At 43.3% G+C, this 12,793-nt stretch overlaps 1 protein-coding gene across 4 annotated transcripts in view; it reads right to left on the bottom strand.

Moving 5' to 3' along the window:
- Positions 1–1,953: 1,953 nt before the first annotated feature.
- LOC139421101 (insulin-like growth factor 2 mRNA binding protein 1) overlaps positions 1,954–12,793 on the bottom strand; it is a 60,870-nt gene continuing 50,030 nt past the window's right edge. For 2 of the 4 annotated variants that reach the window (XM_071171640.1, XM_071171643.1), the window contains exons 6-15: positions 11,441–11,728; positions 10,981–11,115; positions 10,651–10,773; positions 9,669–9,804; positions 9,334–9,444; positions 8,992–9,108; positions 8,472–8,546; positions 8,076–8,207; positions 7,756–7,869; positions 5,876–7,582 (exon numbers count right to left, since the gene is read on the bottom strand). In XM_071171640.1, coding sequence (XP_071027741.1) covers positions 7,418–7,582; positions 7,756–7,869; positions 8,076–8,207; positions 8,472–8,546; positions 8,992–9,108; positions 9,334–9,444; positions 9,669–9,804; positions 10,651–10,773; positions 10,981–11,115; positions 11,441–11,728 — 1,396 coding nt within the window. In that variant the 3' untranslated portion in view covers positions 5,876–7,417. Of the gene's footprint in view, positions 7,583–7,755; positions 7,870–8,075; positions 8,208–8,471; positions 8,547–8,991; positions 9,109–9,333; positions 9,451–9,668; positions 9,805–10,650; positions 10,774–10,980; positions 11,116–11,440; positions 11,729–12,793 lie in introns of all 4 variants that reach the window. The other 2 variants (XM_071171639.1, XM_071171642.1) reach the window with 2 other exon arrangements.

Here is a 12,793-nt window from a genome sequence, read left to right as displayed (position 1 = left end):
ATGGGGGTTTTGGAGCAGTGGCTTCTTCCTTGCTGAGCGACCTTTCAGGTTATGTCGATATAGGACTCTTTTTACTATGGATATAGATACTTTTGTACTGGTTTCCTTCAGCATCTTCACAAGGTCCTTTGCTGTTGTTCTGGGATTGACTTGAACTTTCACACCAAAGTACGTTCATCTCTAGGAGACGAAAGGCATCTCCTTCCTGAGCGGTATGAGGGCTGCGTGGTCCCATTCAGGCATTTGGAAATTGCTCCCAAGGATGAACCAGACTTGTGGAGGTCTAAAATTTTTTTGAGGTCTTGGCTGATTTCTTTTGATTTTCCAATGATGTCAAGCAAAGAGGCACTGAGTTTGAAGGTAGGCCTTGAAATACATCCACAGATACACCTCCAATTGACTCAAATTATGACAATTAGCCTATCAGAAGCTTCTAAAGCCATGACTTCATTTTCTGGAATTTTCCAAGCTGTTTAAAGGCACAGTCAACTTAGTGTATGTAAACTTATAACCTACTGGAATTGTGATACAGTGAATTATAAGTAAATTCATCTGTCTGTAAACAATTGTTGGAAAAATGACTTGTGTCATGCACAAAGTAGATGTCCTAACCGACTTGCTAAAACTATAGATTGTTAACAAGACATTTGTGGTGTGGTTGAAAAACAAGTTTTAATGACTCCAACCTAAGTGTATGTAAACTTCCGACTTCAGCTGTATCTACTGCAGCCCTCATCCTCCACATACAACGCCTGTTCTGCAAGTCACATTCTGTTAAAGGTCCCCAAAGCACACATATCCCTGGGTCGCTCCTATTTTCAGTTTGCTGCAGCTAGCGACTGGAACGAGCTGTAACAAACACTAAAACTGGACAGTTTTATCTCAATCTCTTCATTCAAAGACTCAATCATGGACAATCTTACTGACAGTTGTGGCTGCTTTGTGTGATGTATTGTTGTCTCTACCTTTTTGCTCTTTGTGCTGTTGTCTGTGCCCAGTAATGCTTGTACCATGTTTTGTACTGCTACCATGTTGTGTTGCTACCATGTTGTTATGTTGTGTTGCTACCATGCTGTGTTGTCATGTGTTGATGCCTTACTATGTTGTTGTCTTATAGGTCTCTCTTTATGTAGTGTTGTGTTGGCCTGGGTTTAAAAATAAAACAAATACAATATAAATATAGGACAAAACACAAATCACAACGAGACAACACAACACATGATTTGTGGTTTGTCCTATATTTATATTGTATAATTTTTTTATTTTTAAACCCAAGCCAACACAACACTACATAAAGAGAGACCTATAAGACAACAACATAGTAAGGCAGCAACACATGACAACACAGCATGGTAGCAACACAACATAACAACATGGTAGCAACACAACATGGTAGCAGTACAAAACAGCAGGAGGCCTTTTGGTAGGCCGTCATTGTAAATGAGAATTTGTTCTAAACTGACTCGCCTAGTTAAATAAAGGTGAAATAAATTAAAAAAAACAGTGTTCCACTCATAGAAATATAATGAGTTATTCTAGTTCTGTGGTCAAATTGTAATTTTTCTGTAAAGACCACAGTGGGGGAAGAATGTAGTGGTGGAGGTAATGTATAGAGGAAAAAAAGACAACACAGCAAACACACAAGACAGAAGCGGGTTCCGGTTTTCTCATCTTTTAATAACACATTCATATCTATGCTCTGTTTTGTTTACAAGGAGTTTAAAACAAGTCTTGATGAGAACTAAAGAAATCAGGCGGGCAGAAGTTGAAAGGCCAAGGCCCCAGAGGTGGAGGAGGGCTGGCAGCAGAGCAGAGCCCGATAGATGGGCCTCTCTCTCTCCATGTCCTCCTCCTCCAGCTACTCCGGAGACTGACCAGCTAAACAGGTCCTTTCTTTTCAAATTAATCATTCAAAATAAAAAATAAAAATCTAATCGTTTAGACATCATGCTGCTCTGAAAAGGTTTTACTGAGTGTTATTATGTTGCAGTTCACAGAGAGAGAATCCTAATGCATCCAAACACAAGAAATACAATCCTATGTCATTTGAAAAAGCAAACAGAAAATAAATCAAACAAAAAAAGAGAAAGAATGTTGAGGCTAAAACGTACATCTAATGAAGAACAAAAATGCAATTGGATAATTAAATCTTGTTTATCTTGTTTTTTGAGAAAAACAAATGCTTAAGTTCAATTTTTCCATTTCATAATCCTTTCAAAACAGCTTCTAACAACAGAGAAAACAAAATCATCTTTGGAAGAAGTAAAAGTTTTTATTTTCCTTTAATAGACTATGAACTACAGTATATGGAGATGCAGCTACCCAGTTATTTATTCATTTACTTAATTTTTATTTGAGCATTTTCAAATGTTAAACTTTTTCGTGTCCTTTTTTAATTTGACCTTTTACCAATTTTTTTCCTAAGAGGTAGATCAACAAAGAATTTACATGGTTACAGGTGTCGTTCCCCTTGATTGAGGAAGTGAAAACAAAGGGAGAGATGGAAGAGGGGCAAAGCTGGAGGAGGACTGTGGGAGGAGGAGGGTGGGACACTGGGCCTCAGGACCCCAAGGTGAGGGCCTATGGGGGAGCTGGTTATCTGAAGGGGTCAAGGAGAAATGTGGAACAGGCACAGAGTGTGGTGAATCTAATGAGGGGTAGAAGCAATTTCAGGGCCCTTGGGTTCTCATTCAAGAGAGACCGAACAACCCTGCTCCACCAAAAGAGCCACAAGGGTTTAGTTTCCCATGTATTCACTTTGTTCCAATCCTCAGTGCCCCCTTATCACTCAAACCAACATGTCCCAGGCCTACTAGAGGATGCCCATAATAGACCCAGTCACTCCCCACACATAGTCCTCTCCTGCCCTGCTCCTGCACCCCACTTCACTCTCTGTATCTATTGTTATTTTTACAGTCCCAACTCAAAGCTGTAGAGGTAAAAATTTAAATTTAAAAATAAATTAAAGTGAATGAAAGAAAATACTGTAACATGCACTGTTTGCTCTTGTCTGGTTGATAAAAACAATCTTATGGCTAAGTCTTGAGGTAGCGTTCCCAGTTATGTGTGAGGTTTGTCTCATCTTTGTAGCACACATCTATGATGTTTCGTTTAAGTGAAGACCAGAGTCTACCAATGAGGAAAAAAACATTGTGGTGTGCATCTTTGTTTCAATAATCATAGCCGTCATTACGAAAGCTTGAATCTGTTGTCAATATGCTAAGCTACAAGCTTTGATGGGTAGTTTCAAAATAGTTTTGTCATATTGTTGTGGGTTTGTTTTATAAGTGGATAATCAACAGTCCACATGCCAAATGTTGACCATGAATATAGCTTGTCGACATATCATTCAAATTGCATAAAAAAGGACTTCAGTTTAGAGATTTAGAAAATTTCGTTTGTGGACACAATAGTGAGCCATTCGCTTTGCCACAGACAACGAGCATGGGTTTCATGTTATAGTGCTTCAAAGTGTGAGGGCTGAAGACTGAGCCACTCAGTGAACAGACCAGGTGTCATCCATTACAGATAAAACCAAATTCTTATTCTTTCTCTTTTTGAGTACTAAAACTTGTTTGGCACAGTTATTACTTACATCATGTAATGCGTTACATGTTAGTATTTTGTCTTTATTTAGTAGCTGTTTATGAGATCTGTGCATTAAAAACATGATCAGAAGAAAAAAAGGTAATCAACTATTTTTCCAAACTAAAGCAACGGAAACAAATTGAAAAAAGTATATGTAATAAAACTAGAAACATCTGAACAGAAGTGAGAAAACGAACACAATCGAGGCCAGCGTAAGAGAGGGTGGAGGACTCCGTAGTTCCCCTCAACTCCCAAAAATGAAATGATTTTTTTTAAAAGGTCCTCCTAGTCCTGTGGAGTACAGAAAAGTACAAATAAAATCCTGGTAGTAAGAGTGTGAGTAGAAGGATCTTAAACCAGGGTGGTGAGATAGTGAAAGAAGACTAGAGGGGAGGAGGTTACGTGTGTGATGTTAAGTCCACTTTGACTGGACTATATGGTGTACAGTTGCATTTCCAGTGACCTAACATAAATAGTCAATTCTTGTACATCAAACAAGGGTACGCTATTTGTCTGTCAGTCTCTGACATAGTAGATAATAGTCCCTCCCCCGCTTTCCACAAACGATTGGCCCATCTCCCGTCACTCTTCTACACCTCCCTTACTAAATTGCATCAAGTTTAAAAAGTCCTGGAGGTTCTCGGTCATTTCAATATTTAGTTGTTTACGTTATTCAATTAGTGTAACAGTATTTAACCAGATGTCATGTCCAAATAAAGCTTGCTGTATACAAAAAATAAAAAAAATAAATAAAAATGGCTGCAGTCTGAATAATCCAAAATAGTGTGTCTTGGTGTTTGTGAACAGAGCTCTATGGGTCGGAAAGAGACGGAAACTTCTGAGGAGCATTTACCCCACATGATGATGGAGTCATATGCTCCTTTCATATGCTCATTGCCAAGGAGACCTCTAAACATTTCAAGTCAGCTCTTGCCATGGCGAAACAAGAAGTTGCCGTCTCTTGAAAAAAAATGGAAGCATAAACAGTAGAATAGACTTTCACCTGTCGACGGTGAGAAAGTATGTTTCAAAGCCGCTGGCCAGTCTACTGGATGTGTTTAGTGAATAGCTCAGGCTGTGGAAATGATGCTATCTGGCAGTGTCAATCAGTGACCTGGCACGTTTTACTCTTCGACTTTTCCATCATTTCTCATCATTTTCCCCCCCATAGTTATTTCAAAAATACAAAAGTCTGGTGATCGGTTTCCTTTTACATCTAATGAACAGGTTGAATCTATTTATTTGATGCATTTTTTTCAACTTCCTTGCTTTCTGCTCCCATTTTTAAAAGGCTTTTGAACACTCCTCTGTCTGTTGAAAGACAAACCGAGTCCATAGGTTCTCTTTCTACTTTTTTCTGTTTTTTTTTTTTACACCCCACCACTTCCCCCGCAAAAAAAAATTTAACACTTAAAACCAAGAAACAAAAAAAATCACTAACACACCCAAACCCACACGCGATCACACTCACAGATCTGTGAGTGTGGGGAGGGCTGAGGCTTATTGGTCAGTGCACAGAGCTAATAAATATTCACATTCAGTGTTTTCAGAGCAAGGGGACAGATTGAACGCCCTTCAGTCTTCCATCAACATTTCTCTGGCACAGCACTAAAGATGGACTGCAACATGTAAGTGAACATTCTGCGCATTAAGATGATGTCATCATGAAACAGACAAGAGGGCCTCGGATACACAGTGGTCAAAGTCATATCATGGGAATTCTGCCTCAAAAACCTGTCCTGTCATGCTGTCAGTATTCTAGTTCAGCAGTATAACAAATGATAGCTTGTATGACAAACATATATAATCATAAATAACCTTTTGACCATGTCAAAAACATAATTACCGGGGCCTGATCATAACCCACCCCCATGGTGTGGTATGGACCAACATGTGCCCAGAGACCCTCTTGACTAACAGCGCCATTCCCCATTGGCCAATACTCTGATTTTAAAGACCGAATGCTCCAATCATACTTCAGAAGAGCCAGAGGCTGCCCCCAAAGCAGGCATGACAACACATGACATGGTCCTCTATCACCTAGCCATTGTTGGCTAATTTCACTTTCTCTTCTGGGGCATCACCTCTGGGTCATTCTGATTTTCAAAATAAAAGTCACACAAAAAAAAAACAGAAAAAAATAACCAAAGCAACAAGACAAAACCTAAAAAATGTATTTATTTTTTCTTAAAAAAATAAAAAATATTCAGGACTATCAGCTTTATATAAAACACCAGCAAGCAAAAAAAAAGTTAGGAATACTGAGGTAACAATACCCTGAGGTAGGTTTTTATTTTTAATTTCATTTTATCTAATATTTTCTAGTAACGGTGAGAGCGCCCCATGCTTCTACCCCTCCTTCATTAGGTGGGGTCTGGAAGCGTCACCAGCAGGCCTTCAGCGGAGGGGGGAGAGAGAGAGAGGAAGCCATCCCCACTAACTGTTATTACCTTTCCATCTAAAGGCAAGGACTGTGGATCAACTCACCTGACCCATGCAGTCGTGGTCCTCAAAGACTGCTGTGTGTACTGTTTTTGATTCCATCTAGTCTCCTAACTCGTTTGTGACCTCAGTACGTGTGGGCCCAATCCTGCTTGGTATCAAATTAAACAATGGATTTCGTTTTTGATGTTTTCGTAGATCCAATAAAACGAAATCCAGAACACACAGGGGTTTCCAAAGAACCGGTTTGGGTCTAAATTGGGTCTGAGCATGAAAAAGGCAACGAGCAAAATCAAATAAGACCTCTTGCCTGTCAGTCATTGCAGGACTGCTACACAGTATTTCTCCTTGCCCTCAATTCATTCTCCCGAGGGACTTGGGTTAACTCACATATCATATATATATAATATATATAAAATATGCCGTTTAGGCGTGGGCCGCTCGCCAGCGAGCATGGCTAGCTAGTTTACGGTCGTTCTCGTTCCGCGTCTCGGAGCTAAGCCTCTGCAATAGAACTGCAGGACTAGCCGCGGCCTCCACGCTCTTACTGATCTCTCACTGCTCCGACCACCAGACGCCTATCGGGACCTCAGGAACAAACCGTGTCTCGGAAACGAGGCAGACCTGAGTTTCGAGGCGACCCCAAAAGGCAAGGCGATTGAGCGCAGCATTTCATTACATTTCATGAAGATTCTATTTACAACCTCATATTTTATTTTGTTCTTCTTAGATTTCTATTAAGGAGTCAAAGAGCAGTGTTAACAACTGCGGCCCCTCTGCTGAACTTTCATTGGCTGACGAAGGGTCACTTAATCCATGACCCCGCCCCCACTGCAATGGCTTCCCCACCCCCTCTCCCGGCTCCCGATCACTGCATTCTATTAATAATACCTCTGAATAAACATTTCTATACATATATCTTTATCTTTAAAAAAACCACCCTTAAAATATAGGACTGGCTGGAGATGGTTAAGAGCTCAGTATGGGTTTAGTATCAAGTAGGCTGGCCTATCCAAGTGTGATCAGGGAAAGTAGTCGCTCTCCATATGAGGAGAACCAAATGACCCCCATTGGTGTGTGAGAGAGAGAGACCCTCTCTGAAACACACAAGGACGCCTCTACCTACCACCTCCTCCAAACAACTCACCATTCCCAGTCAGTCGCTCTGGCCTGGCATCTGGTCTCTGTTTTCTCTAAGTTTACTTTGCCTCTCTTTTTTTCCTCTCTAAACTTTGTCCTCTCTCAGGTGTTTCCTCTCTCTGACTCAGTTTGACTCGTGTCTCTCCTGTCTATCGCTGGGTCCGTGTGTCGCTCTCTTTTATACGTCCATTCATCTATCCGTTGTTCGTTTTTCTGTCTGTCTGTCCGGTAAGGTCCCTCTGCCCCGTCACTTTCTCTGGGGCCGGGGCTCCTGTGCCAGTCCCTGGGAGGGCCCCATATCAGACAAGACCTGTGGGTGTGGCCCCTGGCGCTCCCCCTGGCGCTCCCCCATGCCTCCCTTCTGCTGCTGCCTGACCTGCGTAAGAATGTCCCTGATCTTCCTTTGGGCCAACTGCAGGAGACAACAACATATGAGTGAGCACGTGAGAAGACTGAAAAGTACTGGAGAAACTGTTGACGGAAAGGATGAGGAGAGGTTGGGGCCTCTTCAAATCTTGGTAGGTTCTATATAGCCAACTCCTATAGGCAGCTTATGAAAGAGAATGAGGACTAGGAGATCCTCACCTGGCTTGCGTAGAAGTGGCCGATGATCTTGACAATAACCTGGTCATTCTCGTCTGGGGTCTGTTCGCGAGGGACCACCACCTCAGCTGCAGTGAGGTTCTGTAGCTCATTCACCTGAGGAATAAAGAAGGTTAGGTTAGTGATTTGCACTTAGATAAAACTAACATGACTGTTTATCTTGATTAGTGGTCCTATGCTCGGTTATTCTAACTCAGGAGAGGATGGCCACAAAGGACATAGAGGAACAGAATTGATTGTAACACAGGGTACAAAAAAGAGAAAGGGATGAAAAGGACCTAGAGAAGACACTCTACACTCACCGTCTTTCCGCCTTTTCCGATGACTCGGCCGGCAGCGGCAGCAGCTACCTTGATGTGCGTCTCCAGCTTCACTTCCTCCTTCGGCCCAAAGAAGTTTTCCTCCTTCAGTTTGCCATAAATCCTGCCCTGAGCCTGAGGTGGCAACAAAGAGAGTTTGACATCAAAAAGTAACTATACCCATGGCTTGACGTGTGACTTCAACAGGGAGGCTAAAAGTAGGGAAACACAGGATGGAGGAGAGGAAACGGATGAAGGATGAGAAGGCAGGACAGGCAAGCAGAGACCACACACACAACAAAAGATGCAAACACCAAGAAGAGGGCTCCCAGTTCTGAACATGATGAAAAACAGAGGCTGAAAAAGAGATTGTCTTATCATGCTCCCATTCTACTGTACCTTGAACTGGGCCTCAGGTGGGCCGGTTACAATGACCATTCGCATCTTGGAGTCTGGAGCCTCAGCTGGGGCAATCTGGCAGGGGAAAAGATATGAAGGTCAACTTAAACCACATAGATAGAGGTCTGTAGCACATGGGAATATGCAAAACTGACTCCTCAGCCTGAAGTCTCCCCACTTGTGCCAGCGAATAGCGAGCTTTTCGCATGGCGCCGACTGGCAAGACGCTTCAGGAGGGCGGTCACGTGTGCTAGCAAGGCAGAGGTCCTGTGTTTGAGCCAGGTATGGGCCGAATCAGAAGGAAGTGTTACCCGCTAAACAAGCAGCGTAACGTCCTTTATAGAGACATGATAAGTACAAGTATCGGTGTCTCAAAAAGTCATTGTTTTTTCGAATCAGTTTCAGAGCGGTGATGAAATGCACTATTTACATCAGCTTGGTGTATTATCTTTCCTCGTTGACCAATTGACATTCACTCCTTGTGTGAGCGAATGTCTGTGTATCCTAGTAAATTTCTCACCTTGATTGATGCTCCAGCGAAGCGGCTCAGCTGTTTTATATGTTGTCCCTTCTTGCCAATAATAGCTCCTACCGCCTGGGCCGGGATGTACACATGGACTGTCTCCTGCTCAGGGGCCTGTAGGGTGACATGAAACAGTTACAACTATATCACAACATGACCACAGCCCAACCAATATCTGACCCCGCTGATCTAGAGGTTATTGCCACACCATAACCCAACCCTGAGACAGACAGAAGTAATGTTTGTGAGAGCTAGCATCAGCGTTTGCAAACACAGCAAACTGCGCTAAAGCTCAATGACTGGAACCCAACTAGCTTAGATAGAAGCCTGTGAACTTACCCCAAAAGAGCCGTAGGGGGATGCAGAGTTGCCTGGTGGGGGAGGGGGCATGGAACCGGAAGGGGGGAAAAGTCCAAGCGCTCCAAGGTTCAATCCGGGAATCAGATGAGTCTGTTGCTGGAGACAAGAAGCAGGTAAGTGCCAAAGGAACTGAACTGAGAGTGCATGATAGTTTGAGTGCATGTGACAATGACTGTATGTGCATTTCTCGCTATTAAAGTCAACAAATACAGGTGGAAACCTAAAGTGCCAGGGCCAGGGGAAAGATCTATGTGAGAGACCATTGTGTTTTGAAGAGAATTGGAGGCCAGTAACTTTATTGAGCATTGACTCACATTCATGGCGGCCATGTCATTGTCATAGGCCTCACGCACTTTCTTCATGATCTCTGTCTCGGCCAGACAACAGGCCTCGATGGGTCCCTTCACTGTGATGGTCCTCTCTGGGTTGTACACGGTCAGGTCCTGGAGTCTGCACAGGTGCGGAGGGAAGGAAGAGAGGGTGGGAGAAGTGAAAGAGAAGGAGAAGACGAAAGAGGGACAGGTCAGGTGGAAAAGGAGGAAGATAAGAAACAGGAAGAGTGGGTAGAATAAGAAAGAAGAAGGGGAGAGGAGCAGAGGGAGAAAAAGAACAAGGAACGCTGTTAATCAACCATAGGTGATCATTGGAGACTACACTAATGAAGAAACCACTCAGTAAATATAGTTCTATTTTTTTACCCCTTTTTTCTCCTCAATTGGTAGTTACAGTCTAGTCCCATCACTGTAACTCCCATACAGACTCTGGGAGAGGCAACGGTCGAGAGCCATGCATCCTCCAACACACAACCCCACCAAGCTATTTTTGACACACTGCTCACTTAACTCGGGAAGCCAGCCGCAACAATGTTTCGGAAGAAACACTGTACACCTGGCGACCGTGTCAGCGCCCTGCACGCCACAGGAGTCACTAGAGCGTGATGGGACAAGGACATCCCTGCCAGCCAAACCCTCCCCTACCCCGGACGAGGCTGGGCCAATTGTGCACCGCTTCATGGGTCTCCCGGTCACGGCCGGCTGTGACACAGATTTGTAGTGACACAGCTAGCACTGTGGTAGCACTGTGGAGCAGTGCCTTAGACCGCTGCGCCACTCGGGAGGCCCGTACAACTGTACAATTAATCAGTCTCAGTCATTAGATATAGTCATAGGTTTCAATCACATGGTGCATGATCTTTCCTAATTGACCGTGGCAGCTCTGCGTAAACATAACCAGGGACCTGTGTGTTTCATGATGTGTGTAGATGTGTGTGTATGTTTTTAGATGTGTGTGACTAACGGGGAGATGGTAATCTTGGTGTCGGTGTCCTGCTCCACTTTTTTCAGGTTGCGCCCCTCCTTGCCGATCAGTCGGCCTACAAAGTTATTGTGAGCCAGGATCTTCAGGGGTACTTCTTCAGCACTGAGAGGATGAGGAGAACACAGTATGAGATTAAACACAGGAGAAAATCCAAATATACCGTTTCCTAACTGTATGCATAAACCTCCACCCCTAGCACAATCGGAGATACCGTTTTTTAATGGGAAAAGTTACAAAATAGCTGGAGGGTCACTTTAAAGTTGTCACACTGTGCAGGGTTGACAGCTGCTTCATGGACACTGCACTCACGTCTTGGTGTCCTTAGCCTCCTGTTGCATGATGTCCAGGATCATACGGCAGGCGGAGGAGCAGCCCTCAGGGGTGGAGTGGATGCTGATTGGCTTCTCAGCTGCGCCGGCATTCTCTTTGCGATGGACGTCAATTCTAGCAGGGACGGAAAACTCAGGAAAGTCCGTTTGACCATACAGTATGGTGTCCACAAACAGGTGGGCGGGGCACTTTTGGTTTGTTTAAATTCAATCGAAAGCCCTTTGGGTTGTGCAACGCTCCCAGTACCTTTTCATACTCACTTTCAAAACATTAACAAAGATGGGATGTTAAGCCTCATATCAGTAATGGCTTTGCTCGGTCTATTCTAGCAACATGTTCTCTTTTAGAGGCCATACCGGTGACTTGCACTTACTTGATCTGGTTCTCTGGTACTCATCTGTTACTTACAGTATATTGGTCAAGTCATATTGGTACTCACTTGCTCTGGGTTTGTTTGGTGATGTTGCGGATGGTGGCACCCTCCTTGCCGATGATGGCCCCCACGTATTGGGTGGGCACCAGGAGTCGGAGGGGGATGTCAGCGTGCTGGTGTTTCGAAGGCATGCCTGAGCCCGGGGAACCTCCACGGGGGCCGCGGGACCCGTAACCGGGGCGACGACTGTTGTCCTGGCCACGTTGGGAGTCGACATCGGACGTCTCATCTGGGATGTAGGAGACGCGCAAGGAATTGTTCTCAAACTCGTAGCCGTTCAGCTTCTGGATAGCCCTGGGAGAAAGAGGTGGATGTTACATTTCACATTTAATCACACATCGACAATATCAACAAAACTAGAAATGGTCGTTTATAAAGATGACAAAAGAGAAATAAAGAATTCCTGTGGTTTGTGTCATTTATCCATGAGATTTTCTGAAAACATTTTTATAATGAGTTTTATTTGATTTTACTGAAAGAAAATGGACCTTGAAAGCCAAATGTCTCAAAACAATGCTTTTCTTAAGTGAAACCTTCTACTATGGCCAAATTCATCAGCTGCATGTGTGTAGTTCATCTTTAATATCTTTGATCATTTTTGTTGCAGCGCAGTGCAATCCCCAACTGCAGTCCTACTATCATACCACTAGAGGTCAAGCGAGGGATATATATATATATACACTAAATATACAAAAGTATGTGGATACCCGTTCAAATTAGTGGATTTCAGACACACCCGTTGCTGACAGGTGTATAAAATTGAGCACACAGCCATACAATCTCCATAGACAAACATTGCCAGTAGAATAGCCTTACTGAAGAGCTCAGTGACTTTTAACATGGTAAAATCATAGGATGCCACCTTTCCAACAAGTCAGTTGATCAAATGTCTTCCATGCTAGAGCGGCCTCAGTCAACTGTCATTTTTATTTTTTAAACGGGTAAGTTGACTGAAAACACATTCTTTACTTATCTATTGTTCACCTAATACCTATTTTTTACTTAAAAATTGCACTGTTGGTTAGGGCCTGTAAGTAAGCATTTCACTGCTGTGTTCGGCACACGTGACAAATAAACTTCGATTTGATATGAGTGTTCAAATATTGAAAAAACATTTGGACATAATTTAGCCCTATACGCTTTGTTCATCTGGTCCTCTGTAGCTCAGTTGGTAGAACATGGTGCTTGCAATGCCAGGATAGTGTGTTTGATTCCTGGGATGTCAAATGTATGCACTCATGACTGTAAGTCCCTTTGGATAAATGCGTCTGCTCAATGGCCTATATTATATGGACACAAAAACATTCAGATGAGCAAGGTGTGAAAGGATATGGAGTGGGTACATTTGTAAGTAGAGAT

This window comes from Oncorhynchus clarkii, chromosome 12 (genome assembly GCF_045791955.1).
Source record: "Oncorhynchus clarkii lewisi isolate Uvic-CL-2024 chromosome 12, UVic_Ocla_1.0, whole genome shotgun sequence".
NCBI lineage: Eukaryota > Metazoa > Chordata > Actinopteri > Salmoniformes > Salmonidae > Oncorhynchus > Oncorhynchus clarkii.
This window is presented reverse-complemented; position numbering and strand designations above follow the sequence as displayed.